Source organism: Xenia sp. Carnegie-2017, unplaced genomic scaffold (assembly GCF_021976095.1).
Source record: "Xenia sp. Carnegie-2017 unplaced genomic scaffold, XeniaSp_v1 HiC_scaffold_2, whole genome shotgun sequence".
Taxonomy (NCBI): Eukaryota; Metazoa; Cnidaria; class Anthozoa; order Malacalcyonacea; family Xeniidae; genus Xenia; species Xenia sp. Carnegie-2017.
The window spans coordinates 7,791,524-7,811,912 of NW_025813482.1; the positions used below are offsets into that span (position 1 = coordinate 7,791,524).

The window sequence follows — 20,389 nt, forward strand, 5'->3', positions numbered from 1 at the left end:
AATAATGCATGTTTCATTCGACAAAGATTAAAGAGAAATTTTTCATACTTGCAACTCTAGTGTATAAATACTAACTTAATCTAACAACATAGCACAAAGTTCGCCTGATGTTTAATTGTTGGGCAACTTTAGCTGTTGAGATTTGGGTATAACAACCGCGATGGCGACAAATGCGAAAGGACGCAATTAAATATTGAGATAAGGCTTCGAGAAGTGTTGGGTCCCAGCGAATTCTCAACTCCTAATAAAAATATAATTTCACTGCAGCGCTTGCACATTCTGCTGAAATAAAACTTTGGGGAAAATGTATCAACAAAAATGACTCTCAGATAGAAAATTAATGATTTTTCTTGGAATTTCCTTCTCGCGTGATTGTCGAACCTGTCATAATTGGAATTAGCACTTGCCTGCCTCCTCCCCTGCAATACAACAGCCATCCCAACTTTGGCCGTGCAATTTGTACACTGCCAATGTCAGGGGTTTTACTTTATACTAGAAAATCGAATTTGTGAACAACATTGTTGAAACCTGTCACGCATAACATAAGATTTAACAATACAAACTTGTTTCCCGAGGCGGCAAATTTGTTATGGTTTAATATGCAATCTACATCTGTCAATTTTCTTGATGTAGCCAATACACCAAATAATTTGGTGTACATTAACCATATTTTTTCTAATACATACAGATACTTCATATACATTTATATTTTTCGATACCAATCTAGACTGCTTTGAAATTGAATAATACATTTTAATTTGTTTAGTAAAAAAACCTGTTCGATTCTGGCTGTTCTCGATTACCAAAAGCTCCATGTAGTTTATTTGTAATAAAAAACTCACAGGTAGCTCTATTTTTTGCTGCTTTTCCACGTTTTATTCATTAGCTAATAATTCATATGCTTACTAATTTTAACTTAACAAACCTCTCCAAAGTATTTTAGTTAACTAAACCAGGTTTGGAAATGAATGACTTATTCAAAACTAAATCAAAACAAGTTGAAACTCAGATTGGCGAAATAAGAGCGAAACAAAGAAAGTCATACAGAAGAGAAAAATTAAACTAAAACATTTTTTACGCTTCCATCAAGATTAAAAGTCTTGTAACAAAGCTAAAACTCAATGAAACTATTTTAGTCTTACCGCATGATATCATAAAGTGTTTTGACATAAAGAATAAAGATTTCTAGCAGTGGGAATCCTGATATTCCTCAACAAACCAGTGAATTTTTTTATAGAATATTAAAGCAACATGGACTTTTACGAGTCCATTTTTCTGGCTTATTTGAAACTGATGTGCCAACTTTGAGTAGCCTAGAGATGTTTTGAAAAAAATTTCACCATGTACAATGCAAAGCAAGCCAACATTGGTGAACAATGCAGCTGCAATCTATCAGGAAATAGAAAATTTCGAATCTTTGATGCGCACGGTGTTGACACGAGTTTCTAACCAGCAACTATATAATATGTAACAACGAGCAATAAAGAAATGGATAAATGGTTGGTGTAGAAAGAAAGAGTGACTGAATAATATCCAGATATTTTCATTAAAAATAACTTTGGTATTAGACTTGACAGGTATTAGCCTTGCAATGTTAGCCAGTTTAGGAGAAAATCTGATCTGACCAAAGCAAACGAAGCATGCTGAGTTTCGTCAAACCTGGAACCACAATATGAGCACATAAATATGAGCATTGAAGAAGAGTTTTTCAGTTATTTGATATGAAAAGAACATTGCACACGGAGGGATAAATTTCAGTTTGTCATTAATATTTCCTCATGTCAAGCTTGTTGACATCATTGGCTTGGCCAGCCCGCTTATTTGCTAAGCCATTTTTTGTGCTCTCTCAAAATGAAAACAGCAAATATAAGAAATTCACATAGCAGGACCAAAACTTGCGGACAGGTGACGCTACTAAATGAGATCCTCCTGGACTTTACAAAAGATTTGAATTTTTTTACAGATGCAATTTCCGTATTCTGTTGGAAAGCGTCCACAATGACGTATTCGTTGTAGGACTGTCAACAGAAATTTGGGGAGTTGTTTTTCAGGTAAACGGATTTTTTCAAAGATAATTTTCAACGAACCTCTTGTCGTTAGGGCTCTTAGCGTGAAAATCAACTTTAAATGTTTTGCTTGATGTAGTGCAACATATTAAACAAATATTTGTCGCCTCAACATGTTTTAAATAATTTCAGGAGAGAGAATAGTCAGAATACTTTATCTTAGCGGCAGCGGATGATATATAGGACCTTTTTACTGCAGCAGTCTTATGAGGCAGTCGTTCTTTAAACTTTCTTCTCCTCTGATAAAATGGTTTGTTCAGGTTTTGAGACCGTTCATATTATTATCGTTTTCAGCGAGTGGAAAGGCTCACAAGGACTTCACACTTTTAGGAAACATGATTACATAAATGATATTTGGTTTTTGATTGGATATCAAATATCCCTTCCTTTTTAAACGCTGGTTAATACTAGTGCCGCACTGCTATTGTTTTTGGGTGATTTTATCTGTGAAAGTCAATAATCTTACACAAATACAGGGACCTTGAAAGATTGATGGCTCATATTCATATATTCATATGTTGATTCCTTATCACAACTGATTTCAACAGAAACTAATAAGGTAGAACATGAATATATGAATATTGCTCCCCTTTATTATCGCTGTTCTGGTGTCCCTGCACAAACACGATAGAAACCCTTAACAAGTGCTGTTTTGCTTTACCGAGCGAAATACAGTGTGTAGATCGACAAAAATCAGGAAAAACAAATTTATGCTGGCCATTCTTTTCCCATGAAAAAAGCAAATATTACGCTCGTGAGGCTAAATTATGCCAAAAATTATGTTAGCATAATCGGGAATGCTCTACTTGTTGTAACTGGTGAACACACAAAGTAGTGAAAACTACACCAGGAAGTGGTACAAAGTATCAAAGTGTGCTCACAAATGTTGTGTTCAATCAAATTTTGGACACATCAAGTACAGAAGTAGTGAGAGATATTGTCAATTTCCTTAACCATGTCATGTTAATCCATCTCCTTTGACATACAGCCATTCTCACCCCCCAATAGATAGACTTTGCGAGAACAGCCTAAAACTAAAGTTACTGTGCAATTAATGGTAACAAAATATGGAAAAATTTTTTATCATCCCGACATTACGATAAATCTCAAGTTTGAATCGTTTATCGGTAGAGACGTTCATCGAACCGGAAAATTTTCCGAAAATGACTTAGCATTTCTGTAAAGAATAATGGATAATGGCAATAAAGTATACATACCTCGAACGTTACCATGTTTCGCACTAAAATCTCACATTAAAAAACCATTTCTAGAAGACAGTTTAAGTATTGCTTCACAACGCGCCATCATTGTTTGAGATTTGGGATAAGTTCAGCCCACCTCCTCACTTGCTGAGCACCACTTTTTGAAATGACTTTTGCAAGCTAAAGTTTCACGTGTCGAAGAAGGCAAGTGTTCGTGCATTTAATGATAATTTATTAATTTTACTTATATTAAATTATTATCAACATTTATTTAAAGCTGCAAAGGCATTACAGCATTATAACAGCGTACCATTGAAATACATTGAATAAGGTACCCGAGTAATTAAGTCAGCGTTAAAGCCTAAAGTGCAAAAATTTTTCTCCAATGTAATGCCACAAGTCAAAAAATATATTATTATATTGAAATGTTAACTTTGTCAAATAAGATCATGAGAACGTGCAATATCTGAGACGGCATTACACGCTAAAAAGCAATATTACACCTTTCAAAAACCGTTCTTTGACTTCTTTCTGTCTTAGACGAAGCAGAAATCCAACTTTAGAATGCAGGTAAATGCCAGTTGTCTGTTTTAACTTGACAACGTTGAAAAGCTATAGCTTTGATTTTTGATTGAAACTTTTTGGAATTACCGTCATTACCAAATATTTTCTTTGTTATTAACAGAACACCTACAGTTGGAGTTTCTCATGCATTAAAGGGAAGGCTTCGGCATCCATTTGTGCATTTCCTGTCTGTCGAAGTGTTTGTGTCGTGTAACGCAATATGTTTTTACAAGAAATGAATATTTGTTGCATTGGAATTCTAACCGCATCATTGTGCTTATTTTTGGCAAACAGTGTTGAAGGTAAAATTTTATATTTCAACGCAAAGGTAAACATAAAATAGATAGTGTGAGAACCTAATTCATTTATTATACTCTGTTAGGTGGTCAGTATGGACAGGGTATTGTGAGTGGGGATTTGACACGTATATTCAAAGCAATAGAGAAAAGCGCTCAACATCAAAGCAAAAGATTCTCCAAAAGTATAGGTCGTACGTTGAATGTATTGTTTCATGCATGTAAGCAAACGTAATTATTTCTGTTAAATATCGTAAGTTTAATTTTAAATAGTTGCTCGTAAACATTTTGCAATATGTTGACTCGTATGCATTTTGGAATAGCTAAAACGGAACTTGAAGATTCGACTCCTAATCCTTGCGAGATGTATCCATGCTTCGTCGCTGCTTCCTGTGAAGCAGAGGAAGAAAATGTGTTTGCAAGAAAGGATATTTCAGCCCTGAAGAATTTCAAGGGAATGCCACGGTATAAAAACTTACAGTTAAAGCCGGATGTTGTTTTCCTTGAATATTTTTGCAACATACCTGTCAATTTAGCAATATTCAATCGTTGATTTCATACGCAATTTGCTCTAGAAACTTCTGACTTTCTTACGCTGAAGTACCAAATACTTTCTTGTAGAAATAAAGCTAAGAGGCAAACAGGTTTCAGTTTAGAAATTCTGTGGTCATATAACTTATAATTAGGCGGTCGTTATGCTTGTTTTTCAAAGAGAAACCTTTAAACTTATAAACTGTTTTTGACATGCCTCAGCCTATTCCTCCACACTATTTGTCTCTTGTCTCTGTTACATTGAACTAAAATACATGGAACGCTACCTGTAATAGAAAGCCTTAATAATTTTTTAAAGCCAGATGTTACACCCAGACACGCGAGATTGCACCCAGACACGCGTGTAGTCAATCAATTTTCACTCCGCGAGAGAATCTCGAAACACTACACCCGCGTGTCTGGGTGTAATCTCGCTTGTCTGGGAGTGAAAATTTGTTATAATTTTAATGCTGAGGGGCGCACAATCGCAATAAAGTAGAACATTTCGGAACGTCTGTTATATTTCTATATCTGGACATGTATAAAACACGTATAGAACACGTATGGAAAAAAATTATAAAACACATATGAAAATTATCGTGCCTATTAAATGCTTTCAAATCATGTCCTTTCATTGATGAAATAAAAACAAATTCTTTAAATTTATATCGAAATTTAACATCAGAAACTTCGTACTTCATTGATCGAAAAAAAGTTTGCTGGGATATTAACTTCGAGCCTTCCAAATTTACAGTAGCTATCTGCAGAATGCTAAAAAGGATAATGATGGTAGGTTAGTCTCGTGCTATATCAGTCCTTAGTCTTCAGACAAATTGTGGTCATTTGTTTTAAGCATAAAAATTGTTTGATGATCGTTTGGACGACGTTTTGCCAAATAAAACACTGTAATGTAGCTAGTGTTTAACTTGCATAGAGTGAAGTAATCATGTGTTTCCTTTTCTTTGATAGAGTCATTATGCTACAGCTCTCCATGTTTAAACGGAGGTTCGTGTATTAGTAAAGGAAATGGTACCACGTGCAACTGTGTAGTTGGTTTTGAGGGAGACTCTTGTGAAAAAGAAGGTACTAAAAAAGTAATCAGTTTTTCCATGAGCTGTCCACAGATAAGACGTACAAATAATCACGTACAACTTTATATATCTTTTGCGATTTGTATTGTGAATATGTATACATTTTTACGCATTTTAAATAGTTGTTCCCTGTATAATCGATCCAGCAGAACAGTTTCAAGGTAAATCATATCAATTATTCTATCCATGCTTCGACATACGACTAAAACTTTAACGTTAGTGTTTTGTTTTACGTCTTTTTTATAGATGGGGTATGTGAAGCAAACACGTGTGAAGCATCAAGCAAAGGTATAACATCGAAGAAAATTTACTATAATAATATACTAGTTACATGTAAGTATTATTTCAGAGAAAAATTTTGGTTATTTAAGTCAACTAAGCTGAAGTTAGCAGCTCTAGAAAAAACACGTAGCTGTAAACAAATGTGCTGTGTACGAAATATGCTGTGTACGAACAATCTTATCTTTTCCTGCCCGCAGAAATACCAATACAAGAAACCAATGCGTGCGAAAGACCCATCGGTATGTGCTTATTTAGGATACTTCTGAAACTTGCTGCTTTCATCCGAATTAATTTTTGTTGTATATTCAATGACAGATGATAGGAGATGCAAATACAAACGGGAAAACGGTAAATTCATTGATAATTAAAATGTAGTCATTTTTTTTCATCAAAAAGAAAGTTTACAAAAATAAACTCGCTTTTGTATCTAATCAGAAAATGAGACAATTTAGCTATAAGAGTAACAGAGTTTGCAGTTTTCCATTTACATGTAAAAAGTTTGTTAATGGTTCGAAACTTTTTGATCGAAATGAGCAGGGACATTGCCTGGAAAATGTCCTTTGATGTTATCAACAATGCAATGTTATCCATAATACTAGAGAACGTTTAGAGCTTCAGACGTGGCTGAAGATAGAAGATAAAAATATTGGCTGAGTCCTTCCTGTTATCGGCATATATGCTCTTTTAATTACATTTGCTTTTCTTTCGCTTCCCCTGTGCAAAAAATAACAAATACGACGTACGAATCGTCTTGTCGACGGATTAGACGTTTTCATGGTAGCTAGTGTTTAATCAAATGAAGAATTGTACTATGTATTTACAGAAGGTGCTTTATATATCCCTGTATATTACATCATTTATAATTTTCAATATTTTCAGAGTGCCAAAATTATGGTAAAATGATCTGCTTCAGAAGTAATAATACGTGTGGCTCTCGCTGTGAATGTGAACCTGGGTTCACAGGAAGTAATTGTGAAAATATAAAAGATAAAGGTATCTAAATTGTTACTAAAAAGCGACCCAGTGTAGAATTCAGTTGCATTAGAATGACATTTAATGCATAAGAATATGCCAATCACCTCACATAAAAACAATCACTGTTATTTTGTCCAACTATATAGATGGATTAACATGTGAAAATAATGGGGTGAAAGAAGGAACGAAATGTAACTGCAAGAATACAGATTATACTGGCGTCCGATGTCAGCTGCGAAGTAAGAAATGAAGCATACATAATCATGTATCATTGTTTTGTAACTGAATATTTCTTCAGCACATATCTTTTGCTCATGAATTTTGTTTCTATAATTTGTCGTTCGACATCATTCCACTATTTTACTACTGTCTTCGTTTCAAAAAAAATACATCGACGAACTAGTGAAATTTTTTACAGAATATCAAAGCTACATGCATTATTTTACAGAATATCAAAGCTACATGCATTATTTTACAGAATATCAAAGCTGTATGCATTATTTTACAGAATATCAAAGCTACATGCATTTTCCACGAGTCCATTTTTCTGGCTTGTTTAAAGCTGATGTGCCAACTGTGAACAACTTGATAGAGAATTTTGATACGGAAAATTTCGGCGTGCACAATGCAGAGCAAACCAACAATGGTAAACAAGGCAGTTGGAATCCACCAGGAAGTGGAAACTTTCGAATATTCAACGCAAGAGTCACACGAGTTTGTAACAGCGAAGGAAATTGTCATAGCAATTCGACACAAGATAACATGGTTGGTGCAGAAATAAAAGGTGAATATAACATCAATAGATAGTTTTTGAATTTTGTATTATGGACATGTGATTGTCCCGAGTACTATTTTTATTATTCTTTATTAGATATTTTACTGTAGGTTATGACAAAGGTTGTACTAAAATATCTTATCAAAAGTAATCGGTTGGTCTGGCTTTCTTTTGGCTTATACAATATGTTCATACAATATGTCTATGACGTTGACTGTCCGTTTGAAGTCTTCAAAACAAAATTATGCTTCATTTTCATTTTGTTGCACTGACTCTCTAAGGCCGAAACGTCCTTTTTATGGATCTTATAAAGCGCTCGCATATAGTGCATACTCTAGCTAGGCTATGGTCTGACAATATTCTGGAAGGTAATCTCAACTGCTGTCCTAGAGAAATTCCAGAGTCTCTAAAAGAAAGACTTGCTTTATGACCAATCACCAAATGAAAGACTCAATTAAGGAGACAACTTTCTAAATACTAAGGATAAACCTACAAGGAAAAATCAACTTGTTTTGAAATGATATAAGTATATAAGATATGACACGACCGGTTGAGTTTACCAGTAGCATAACACATGATGCAAAGTTTACTTTTTGGGGAGATTTTTTTGTGTTTGCAAAACAAAAAATAATGCACTTCAATTGTTTTACAGATGGAGATTTCCGTGCCGTGCCGAAAATGGCCGACATTGACGTAATCGTTGAAGGATTGACAACAGAAATTTGGGGACTAGTTTTTCACGTCAGCGGTTTTTTTAAAGGGAATTTTCAACCGACCTCCTGTCGTTATGTCTGGAAAAAACGCAGAGTAGTGGAAAGTACTCCTGGAAGCGGTACAAAGTATCAAAGTGTGCTCACAAATGTTGTATTCAGTAATAATTTGGACACATCACAATCAGAAGTAGGGAAGGAAATGAAAAATTTGTTAAATAGCAAACGAGAATTGTCAATCTCCTTCAACCTCGACATGTTTGATAAAACAATAGGGGGGCGTGATTTTTCATATGGTCGATTGGTAGGAGCCATTGGCATATCAGGAGAAGATTCGCCTCCTTATTTTACCTTAGGACGTCTTCTAGAACCTGTTTTCTCTGACAAACAGAATAACACGAACGTTTCGTTCACTCCTTTCACTTTTGAAAAAAGCAAAGCAAAACTTTTTATGGACTTTGGTAATAGTTTGCAGATTGATCGTGATGGAGACATTTTGGAATCTTTGATCGGGAAACTAGGGATTGGATATGTAAAAACAGGTCGTTGGTTTCCATCATGGTTTCCATGTTTATGGTGTCCAGTTGAATGGATAGCAGATTTGAATGTTGAACGATCTACATATGAAAATAACTCAGGAATTGTTGAAGTCAATGTTGGCAGCGCGTATTTAGACACTATTGAAAACGTCCAAATGGTATTGCTTAAGGTATAAATTTGAAAAAGTCACATAAATAAGGACATTTTATTCACGTAACAAATCCCGATAGATTAATTATTATAACGTGCTTCAAAATAAACTAAAACAATTCTTTGTTGGATTACTCAAATTTCAAAATATCTTACTGAATATTCCACACAACTTACCTTCAACTCTTATGACACAAGAATGATGAACGAACCATGAAACTAAACAATTTTTCTCTACCAAATGGTCATAGGTAAACCTGTTTATAATATTTCAATTTTTTTCAGAAAAACAATGACGGCTGTCCGACAGTCTTATTGCGAGAAGGACAAAATGGTATCAACATACAGCCATTCTCAAGATGGACTTTGCGAGAACAGCCTAAGACTAACGTTACTGTGCAATTGATGATAACACAGTATGGAAAAATTTAATGATTCCGACATTGCGACAAATCTCAAGTTTGAATCGTTCGACGTTTCAGGCAAGCCGAAACATCCAAGCGGAAACATTTCCGAAAATGATATTTCTGTAAAGAATAATGGCAATAAAGTGGACGTTACTCTAACGTTACCAGACCCAAAGCATGTTCGAAAGTATAAAGATGGCCAGGTCTATGCACTATATTATTATTACATTAACAAGCCTTGCTTAGAGAACAATGAGTCAGAAACAGATGTGTTTTTACAACGCGCCATCCTTGTTTTTGTATGGGATGTGTTCATTCCTCCTAAAGAGACAGAAATCACGTGGGTATCACATGTAAAACCAATTTTTACGCTCTATGCGAACCTGTTCCCTGTAATGACGATCAATTTTATGAATTTGGGAAATTATTTTGAGGTAAAGAAGCACAGTCATCGTATAAGGAAAACCATGATGCTTCCATTTGATGATCCAAATTTCATGCCAGTAACTCGTGACTTATCACCATGCAAAACGAAAATGATTGTTGATTGGTTGAATACAACTGAGAAACATTATATCAATCCAAATATCACTGAGCAACCAATTACTATAGATACATTAAAAAGATTACTGCAGACTGCATTACAGTTAGAGCACGCCACAATTCCTCCTTATCTTAGTGGTTATTTATCAATCAAAAATGGACAGAACCAAGAAGTAAAAAATATTCTTCGCGATGTTTTACTTGATGAAATGTATCATTTAGCTCAAGTCTCCAATCTAATCAATGCTGTAGGAGGAAGACCAAACCTACTTCAGCCAGATTTCATTCTCTCTTATCCTGGATACCTTCCAGGGGGGTGCAATCCTCATGTACCTATTACCATCAATAAAATATCCCTCCACCAGATTCAAAATGTGTACATGGAAATCGAGAAGCCCTTTCACGAGCTCGAGGAAAATGGGATCATGGAACTTATTAAAGATGTGAATAAAACCAGGCTAGTAAAGCCTAAAACCGATAATGAATGTGAGACAAATATGACAGATTTGTTCAAAAAATATGAAAACGCAGTAACAAATCATAACACAATCGGTGAATTATACACGGCAATCATATATGTTTTCATGTTTCTATCAAACTGTGGCAACGATAGCAAAATATTTGACAACAAATTGACAACTCAGCTTTCTCAAGACGACATTTTCCCGATTAATTCGACTGGAAATACAACAGAAAAAGTTGAAAAACTGTACAAAGTAACAGACTTGAATAGTGCTCTTGAAGCTATACACATGATAACAGATCAAGGAGAAGGAGCATCTCCATGTAATCCATTGCAAGTCGATGTTGAAAAAGATAAACATTTGTCACATTATTATGCATTTTCCTCCATTGTGAACAAGCGTTACGTCAAGAAGATAAACTTAAGCAACATTACAGTGCGCCCAAACCATACAGCTGAAGACAATAAGGTAATGAGAAAAGTTGACGTTTTCTTTGTTGCAATGTTTGAATAAATACGGCCAATGAAATGCCGTTTTTCGAATCCCATGATGCTTGTAGATTTGAAAATTTTGAGAAAAGCTGTCGGTTTTACATAACAACGTTAGTGTGACAAATACATGTAAACAAGAAAATTAAGAGAACAGTTAAGAAAAAAGAAAATATTTCCCCATTCAAAAAGTACCAGACTATTGACTACATTCAGCAAACATTTACGTGTTGGACAGTCACCCAAATTGAGATATCGATTAAGAAAATATTTAAAGTATGTTTAAGTCCACAGAAACTTAAAACATGCACTAACAAGCAATGAAATTAATTTAGTCTTGGTAAATGTGAATGTAGAGAAAGTTTGCTTTCTTGCATAACTACATCGAAACAGGAGGAGCGAAACATAACTGTCCCCTTTCCTTAGCCACCCAGTTTAGTCGTTGATCATATATATATATATATATATGATGTATAAAAATAAAAGATTCTCCAGGATTATATGAAATGATTTTTATTGAGCTTTCGACTTGTTGCTTCGAGCCTTCATCAGAATGAGGAAATATTATTTACACTTGCTTTTAGCTTGTAGACGCTTAGAGCGCCTAATTGGATTAGCGGGTGGATTAATGTGATTGGATGGGGTGAAATACGTTGCCATGGGTTTTGGTGTATTGTGAATATGATCGGTGTTAATATTATTAGAGTATTATGTTTGTAGTTCTTTTGTACTTTTTCTTTAGTTGTGAGTATATGATGGGTATGTCGATATGTCTGTTTATTGTGTCGTTATCCCCACTGTACCAATCCAAGTTACTTAACCATTATAGTCCCCGTTATTGAATGTTATGCTCTTTACTATAAAAGACTACTCACTCAATTAAATTACCTTTTCTGAGACAAACGGAAACTGTTGAACAAGTGTTAAGCATTTTGGGAAACTTTCGTGTTTATAAAATTTTTTCTATTTCTAAATACAGGGTTGCCAAGGGAATTTTGATTATTTGGGTAAACACTTACGATTTTTCAAAGAAGGTGTCTGGCCGGTAGTGAATGACCCAAAAATGTCAAAATACAAAAAGGATGGTCCAGCTTACAGATTGTCTAAGGAATTTAATGAAGTGTACGTCAGACTTTTGGGCTCATTGCAAAATGCTTTCGATGGAAATGTAGAAAAGTTTGATGAATCGTTTGGCCTTATGAAAACTTTGATAGTTATTGGTGAACATCTTGTGCAAACACCAATCAATGAAAAAGACGATCCAAACGTTGGGCCAAATGCTGGGCCTACATACAGAAATGATAATTAACTTTACATTAGATTACAGGTCTTGATAATTAACTTTACATTAGAATACAGGTCTTGATATTTAACTTTACATTAGAATACAGGTCTTGATAATTAACTTTACATTAGAATACAGGTCTTGATATTTAACTTTACATTAGAATACAGGTCTTGATAATTAACTTTATATTAGAATACAGGTCTTGATAATTAACTTTACATTAGAATACAGGTCTTGATAATTAACTTTACATTAGAATACAGGTCTTGATAATTAACTTTACATTAGAATACAGGTCTTGATAATTAACTTTACATTAGAGTACAAGTCTTGATGTTAGTTTGCAATAAATACGGTATGAATTTCATTAGTTTCCTCAGATGTTTACAGTAAATTTAGCTTGTAATGCAAACAAAAACTTAGTTTTGAAAGATACGAGAGTATTGCAATAAAAATGAATATTGAATAACATGGTTAGCAGTTGCGAATTATAGTTGTCACATAGCATAATATCTAGATTTTAGTTCATATAAAAGTTAATTTGCTAATTAACTTGCTGTTCACTGGTAGGTATACTTCACACAGTCACTTGCTGCCCTATCAAGTATGTACTTTATGTTTTCTACATCTTTTCCTTTTTAAAGGAGGTGGTTATAATCCTGTTTCTCTATTTTTAACAGTCCTTGGCACCTTTCTCGTTAGTCGTTGGTCCTTAATCCTTATGGTCGTGTTCCTTCTTATCCTGTTTTTCTCCATCTGTGAATCTTAGTATTCTACACTTTCTTTGCGATTGCCTTTCCTAGCAGTCACGTTACGTTCCTCTTTTACGATTTTAACTTTTGCGGTGATATTCTGTCACCGATAAAGTTCTCTGCTATGGAGTATATTGCCGTCTTATACAGTTTTTCAAATGTATGATAACAAAAAACTAAGCGAGCAAATGAATGTGATCCTAATAAACTGGAAATACATCTTGCATTCTCCCTTGGGTAATTAAGATCAGCATTTTATGTCAAACAAAAGACTGGAAAAAGAGATGGCTAGAATATAGAATATTCGTTCACTCGCTTTCCACTTATATAATGCCTCGTTCTTTATACTTCTTCTTTATATTGACCATTAAGTGATACTAAATGATACTAAATGATACTGGATAAGTAATAATTGAGAACTAAATGATATTTTAGTTTAAATTAACAATTATATTTTATTATGTATGCGGTATCCTTGAATTTGTAAGAGTGCCTTTGAAAATGGACGGGTATTCTATAATTGCTCCAAAGAGTTTTCACTCTTAGCGTATCACTCATGCCATCATATATGCACAAAAACCGTCACTCAAGCTGTTGAAAGAAAAAACAACTTTGCACATCCGTGCGTCAAACTTAATTTTCCATCAAGTTTTCTGAGCTTTCCATACTTCGTAAAAATCTTCATTTAATGAGGTTATGACTACTTTATCAAAATGCGACCATCTGTTGATATGATATTTTTTCATAATACTTAGCTACATTTGATGTTACATGAAAATTTTTTTCAAAAAATCACATTGAACCTCCTTTGTGTCACCTCAATAAGTCGAAATAGAAATCAATAACTTATAAATATAGAGAGGTACATTATAAATAATGATATTTACATTTTTTTATTTTCTACCTAATTTATAAAAAGTGCAGACGAAAGACATGTGTATATTACAGATGTGTAAATTATTTAATATAATGGCTGCAACCTTTTGAAAGTATAAATGTTAAAAATGTTTTCATGAATATTTTGTTACTTAAACATCTTCTTTAGTTTCTTTCTACCTTTGTATGAAGTTGTTATCCCAAGATAAACTGTTCTTCTTAGGTAAAAGGCTTTCCGAATCAGTTATATTAACAGACATTGAAATTTCTTTGATAACATTACTAGTCCCACTAGAGCCCAGTTCCTTGAATGGTACAATCACTTCACCGAAAATTTTTTGACTGTTAAGACACTCGTATCTGTAAACTTCAAAACAAAGAGCTTGCAAACTTAACATTGAGTATTCAACATCAAATTCATAAATCTCATTGTAGTTAGGATTCAAAGTTTGCCGTCGCAGTTTGGAAGTGAAAACTTGTGTATTACTTGGAAGAAGACGAGTTTTGACAAAAGAGTCCATTGGTAAGTCATTTCCATTCAAATAATCACGACCATGATGTAATTTGACCACCAACATTGACCTGTTGTACAGAATATAAATGTTTACCTTCATTGATTTTTAACCTTTGAAATAAAGGTATGAAAGAAAATATAGTTACAGAAAAAATATCAAAGAAAAAATATTAAATATTAAAATTTTAAGAGCTTGTTTGTACAAAAAGTTGTTTACTTTTCCATTTCATTGTTGTATTCGTAACTGAATGAAAACTTTAATCGACCTTTTACCACATCACCAGTCTGTGAAAAAAGACAAATTTTTCTTAAATTCAACGTTGTTTTTGAAAATATGGCAATCATGAAAACCTCAATGCAGGTTTCCATTCAGTATCTTCTCATTACTTTTTTTTTAATGCTCGCATTCAAGTGGAAATATTACTTACGTGTTTCGGAAGAACGTCTTGTTGAAATTCATTTGTGGTCGATGTAAGAAAAGGTTCAAGTTCGTGCATAGGATACCAAAAGCTCGTAACTTTTTGAAGTTTTTGCTACTGAAAAGAAATCTTTTGTCGCTATCACTTCCTCCAAGGATGTTTTGTATTTGTTGTATGACTATCGTGAGATGTGATGACAATCGAGGGACATTTATGATTCTGATAATTTTTTGTACAGGAGAAAGGCCAAAAATGTGAAAATAATTATAGCCAAAACAATCGGGACAACGATGAACACCAAGTTTGACGTCATGAATATACGGGATTTTTTCACCGTTTTCAACTACATGGCGCCAGCTAGTGATCTTGTAACAAAAATTTGAAAAAGTTAATGGAGTTACTGCTGATGTTCACTACTAAATATTTGAAAAGTTTATTAAAGTAAAATTATAGACAGTTTGATCAAACATTGTTAGACAAGAAGAAAACAAGCTATGACATATTTGCCAAATAGATATTTATGATTGAATTTGAATGTATCATGAAGGACAAAGCAGTTTATTTTTCGTCTTCATTTCTTTCTTAAACAGGTAAAGCTCTCAACGTATTCTGTAAACGAATTCATACGCTACATGTTTATTTTATTCCATAGAACTTTTTAGTTTTTGACACAGCTACTTTAGTTAACTACTTCAGTTCATAACTTTCTTATTCCGTATACAATAAATAAGCAATCAGACAATAAAAGAATATGAGAAATGTATGATTTACGTTGCAAATGAATAAATATTAGTCTTATGGCTTACTCTTAACATTCAGTGAATAAACTGTGAATGGTTTGAGCCCGGGAGTATCGTTACATGTTTGTGGATGTCGATCATCCAGGTTAGAAGAGTCCTGAGAAGGACCGTTGTTCTTAATGTTGACTGACATTTCGACAACCTTAGCGGTAGTCATCTTCAGAGTCAAATGAGGAGTAAAGGTCAGGAGCAAACGTTGACATTCACAAAGCTCCTTTAGTATTGATGAAATACAAAGATACTTCATAAACGTTTTACAAACTAGAAGCTCCAACTGATCGACTTTTGACCATATAAGCCGCATGGAACAAGGAAAACAAAACAGATAAACAATAAACATGTTTGCAGATTTTGTAGCAAAGAAAGAATATAAATTTACGGACAAAAGTTATTTCATTAAAACCTTTACCGCTCACAAGCAGCAATAGCTTGTCTGAACAAGTTTGTCGCAATAAAATTCACAAAAGAACATATTATTTTTGTAGAGGAAATTAGTTCGTTTGTGGAGAAGCAAATTCCCGTGACTATATAAGCATGTCAATTTGTTAGAAATCAATGGTATGTATAAAGAATACCGGACATTAGGCTACACTCCTACTCCCAGAAGTCAATTGAACAACAAGCCAAAAAGTTATCCATTTATACAAATTATTCGTTCCATACATCGATCGATCATGTAGAAATTTTGATTCTAATTATTCTCTGTAAATTTAATGCATGCATTTGTCACGGACATTAATTCATTCAATCAACATAAATACAAAATAAAAATAATTTGTCTTCTATTTCACATAACTGTGCTAAAGACATTGCTACATACCAAGTTTTTCCTCAGCAATCAATGCTACAAGTCTCTAGTTACTTCCTCGAATGAAAACCAGAACTTTCACAAGACATCGAAGGCGTAGGAGTTTATTTATTTTGGTTTGGTCAAAATATAAATTGTTTAAGTCTTTCAGATCATGAAACGCTAAGAAAATTTTGTGTTTATATATGACACAAGTTACCTTAGATGGTTATAATAAATTCCTTTCCATTTTATACAATGGTTTTTACATTTGAGGTCATTCATGCAAAACAAGATATGCTTTGTAATTATGGCGAAGAATTTTAAACTCGTTGATTCATAAGTCATAACTATCATGTTCATAAGTATGACGCTAGACAAAATGGAAAAATAATTGGCCAATGTTTCATTTAGCTTTCATATTAGCAGAATAAAGAGGAATATATTGCGCTTTTAAACGGATCAAATTTTTATCTAAAAGCTAGAGATTTCAGATGTTTTTACAGAAACAACAGATCGTGGGCGTTCTTTAAAACTTTGCAAGTAATGGAGGGCTTATATATACTTATATTTTAAGCCTATTTGACAAGTTTTAACTTCCTACATCGTTTTAATTTTTGTTATTCTATCGGCGATACTTACCGCCTCATGTATCAACTCATGTTTCGACATCCTTTGTCAAAAGGTTGTTGAATCTGAAGATCACTACTTCTGAGGCTGTCAAAACCTCAGTTATTACCAATATCAACATCAATACCAACACCAACACCAATACCAACACCATCACCAACACCAACACCACACCATCACCAACACCAACACCAACACCAGCACTTAGATAACCAGAACATGTACAATCTGCATCTAAAAACTGTTTAGGTTGATTACACAGAACAACTACAAGCATGGAATGCAATTACGTTAGGAGACTCGGAGTACGGATGAAAAATTATTTTTTGCTTTTATGATTTTATGATTTCCTGATTTCCGCGATTTATATGTTGTGCTGTAGTATTAATACTACATAAAGTAACGCATTAAAAACAAAACCGGATAACACGGAAGTTGTGTTTAGATTCTATTTCAATTTCACAAGCCAAGAAGTTACCTCAAAAATATGGCTTTTGTATGGAACAAACAATGTGAAGTTATTGCGTTTGTATGGAACAAACAATGTGAAGTTACTCTGGCTCTTTGAACTATTGAACTCTTTGTAAAGTCGACTTGGACTCAAGTGAAATCTAGGTAAGTATAAGAGCAAATCACTTAGTTAATTTGGTGTGAGTAATGTTTCTGAACAAAACGATATTTAATATGAAATGCATGTTGAAATACAGAGGAATTTAGATGTCTACATTGTTAAATTAATTCTATTCCTCTGATGTTTAATAAAGTTGGTGATATTTGATAAACAATGATCGATATTGAAATTATTCAAACAGCGTACCGACGTACGCCGTACAGTACAAACATTGCAAAGTACTTAGTATTTCACACATATACATCGTACACATTATTTCTGACCTCAATTTTTCATTGCAAAGTTTAATTTTCATCTTATATAATTTCAAACTCAATATCAAAGTCCGCGACTGAGCGACATGTTTCAAAAATAGACAATAGACGATTCCACTAGACCGAGTAGAGTCTCAAATTTCTAGGCAAGCTGATACACATGCACTTTAAGGACGAGAATTCGAGAAACAGCATGCAATAAATTGACTTGTTGCCACAAATTATGTATTTTTATAAGCACAAAGTCTATCTTATTGTTCGTATGAATTGAAAACCATGGCCTGTCTCCCGTTCAAAGTGTCTATGAGCTCAAGCAATTAAGTCAATTAACCAAACACAAAGAAGTTGCAAATCAATGCTGAATATATTTTAGTGAAAAAATTACATTTGTCTGTTATCGTATTTGCGCTTGCTTATGCAAACCTCTAAGACTTTAATGAGAACTCTCGAGCTGATGTAACCCTCGACTTTGGTCTCGGGCTTGCACTGATCTCCTCTCGAGTTTTCTCAAAGGTCTCCTCGGTTTGCATAAGCCCGTGCAAACACAGTAAACATCTTTTATTTCTTAACTGTACAATACAATTTTGTGCAAGTTTGACGTCAGTGATCAACATAAGTAAAATGTATAAAACTGAAACTGAAAAAAAAGTTTATTAAAGAACATAAATCCAAGTTCTGTAAAGAAATATTTTTAATCAGCCATGCACCAAAGCACATTTAGTGCGCGGTGATGAGTTGAGTGTTATTTTTTAAGAAAAGTCCATTACGCGATTCTGAAATGTTTACACTCGATGAGGTTTATTAAAATTACTTTCACCTTTTTCTTTGGAAAAGTTGACTAAAAATACTTGCAAAAACTGGTGTGTTTTTTAAATTTCATTGACAAATCTTGGTGTACTTATAGTTTATTTTCTGTCAATGTGCCTAAAGCTATAAAACAATTCAATCATGTGCAAAGTACAAAACAAGTTTTTTACCCAAAGTATAAAACATGTTTTACAAACGTAACAGCCATAAATAACTTTTGTTTTATGATGGCTTTTGTTTTTTCTTAATTAATAATTTTCATAAACCTATAAACAAGTTACGTACAATCAAAAATTTTATGTAAAGTTTACATGATTATTATACGAACTATAAAACGCCTCGTTCCAAAGAGTATTTGCCTTTCCGCAATATATTTATTCAGTTTCAAATTTCTCCAAATTTCTATCGTAGGTCCTGATGATTGATGTCTTCGTTTCATCCGTCAGAATGTATGTCAGATGAATTTAAATTTTGCGGTGACTTGGAAAAAATTTGGATTGGCCAACATAATGAAAAACAAAAGTTGCTCCATAATAATAAACATGGACTCAAGTCATATAATAACAATTCTCGTTGGTTTATTGGAGCGTATAACAGAGTAAACTTTGCAACAATGTGCTATAATTACTGTGTGACGTTGAATGGTGGCTATAATTTGACGAAAGCCAGTAGACTTTTATGTTTTGGAGGTGATTTCTCTAGGATTGGCGCGACATTTTCTTGTCTCTTACTATTTTTGTTGTTTATGATGCCATTCGTTGCAGTTTTGCCAGTTTTCTTGCCATTAAGCTCGTCGAAAAAACGATATTTGCTCCTGTCAACTGCAGGGGTAGAATTTCTATTGCTTCTTTGGCATTTATATTGCCTTTGTGTGATTAAGTTTAGAATCTTGAAAAAATGGACAAATGCTTGGTTTACATTTTCTGTCAACGCAGATAGATGGCAGGATCACAGAATGAGCTCGAACTACCACACATTCTTTATAGAAGGGAAACTACGATGTATGGACGTTTCTGTTTCGGATCTTTATCGACTGAATTCTGGCTTAGATGAAGTGACTCCAACAGAACGAGAAGAACTTGCAAGTGTTGTCGAACAGCACAGGCTTAATCAAGCTGTTGTTTTAATGTATTCAAAAAAATTTATCAGAGAATTTATTTCGTGTTCCATGCTACAGATTTTTGCACTTGCATTACTTTCAATTACTTCACTCTCTGTTCTTCTATGGAGGACTTTAGTAGAGTTTGCCGTGTAAACATAATTACAAGGCAATTTTTGCTCGATAGATTAGGTCTATCACATCTGTAGATACTGTTGGTAAAAGATCTATATACACATACAGCTATAGTGATGGTGAAAGAAACTACACATACAGACATGGTGATGGCGAAAATACTAAACTACTATTTTGTTATAATTATTGTGTGGCAAATGCAAATAACTTATGTATGTATAATAAATTTAAGCAAAATGTTTCCGCGCACGTTGTTTAAGTATTGGTGCTCTATTACCAAAACCATACTTGAATCGTGAATCTTGGGTCTATT

At 33.7% G+C, this 20,389-nt stretch overlaps 2 protein-coding genes and 1 long non-coding RNA gene across 3 annotated transcripts; 2 read left to right on the forward strand and 1 right to left on the reverse strand.

The window, feature by feature from the left end:
• Positions 1 to 3,993: 3,993 nt before the first annotated feature.
• LOC124440126 lies at positions 3,994 to 12,841 on the forward strand. The gene is given in 15 exon segments (XM_046990455.1): positions 3,994 to 4,134; positions 4,215 to 4,349; positions 4,452 to 4,593; positions 5,629 to 5,742; positions 5,873 to 5,911; positions 5,997 to 6,038; positions 6,230 to 6,271; positions 6,348 to 6,380; positions 6,912 to 7,025; positions 7,154 to 7,246; positions 7,516 to 7,791; positions 8,435 to 9,201; positions 9,468 to 9,608; positions 9,610 to 11,064; positions 12,064 to 12,841. Coding segments are annotated over 7 exon segments (3,156 nt in total). The 5' UTR covers positions 3,994 to 4,134; positions 4,215 to 4,349; positions 4,452 to 4,593; positions 5,629 to 5,742; positions 5,873 to 5,911; positions 5,997 to 6,038; positions 6,230 to 6,271; positions 6,348 to 6,380; positions 6,912 to 6,931; the 3' UTR covers positions 12,394 to 12,841.
• Positions 12,842 to 13,789: 948 nt separating this feature from the next.
• On the reverse strand, positions 13,790 to 16,797 carry LOC124440739 (synaptotagmin-10-like). Its single transcript, XM_046991170.1, has 4 exons — positions 16,554 to 16,797; positions 14,943 to 15,298; positions 14,732 to 14,799; positions 13,790 to 14,582 (listed from the first exon to the last, which is right to left on the reverse strand). The coding sequence occupies exons 2-4, from the start codon at positions 15,009 to 15,011 to the stop codon at positions 14,177 to 14,179; spliced, it is 543 nt and encodes a 180-aa protein (XP_046847126.1). The 5' UTR covers positions 15,012 to 15,298; positions 16,554 to 16,797; the 3' UTR covers positions 13,790 to 14,176.
• Positions 16,798 to 17,517: 720 nt separating this feature from the next.
• Positions 17,518 to 20,317, forward strand: LOC124440026. The gene is made up of 2 exons (XR_006946528.1): positions 17,518 to 17,765; positions 19,254 to 20,317. It is a non-coding gene; the product is annotated as an uncharacterized LOC124440026 (long non-coding RNA).
• The last annotated feature ends 72 nt before the right edge of the window (positions 20,318 to 20,389 follow it).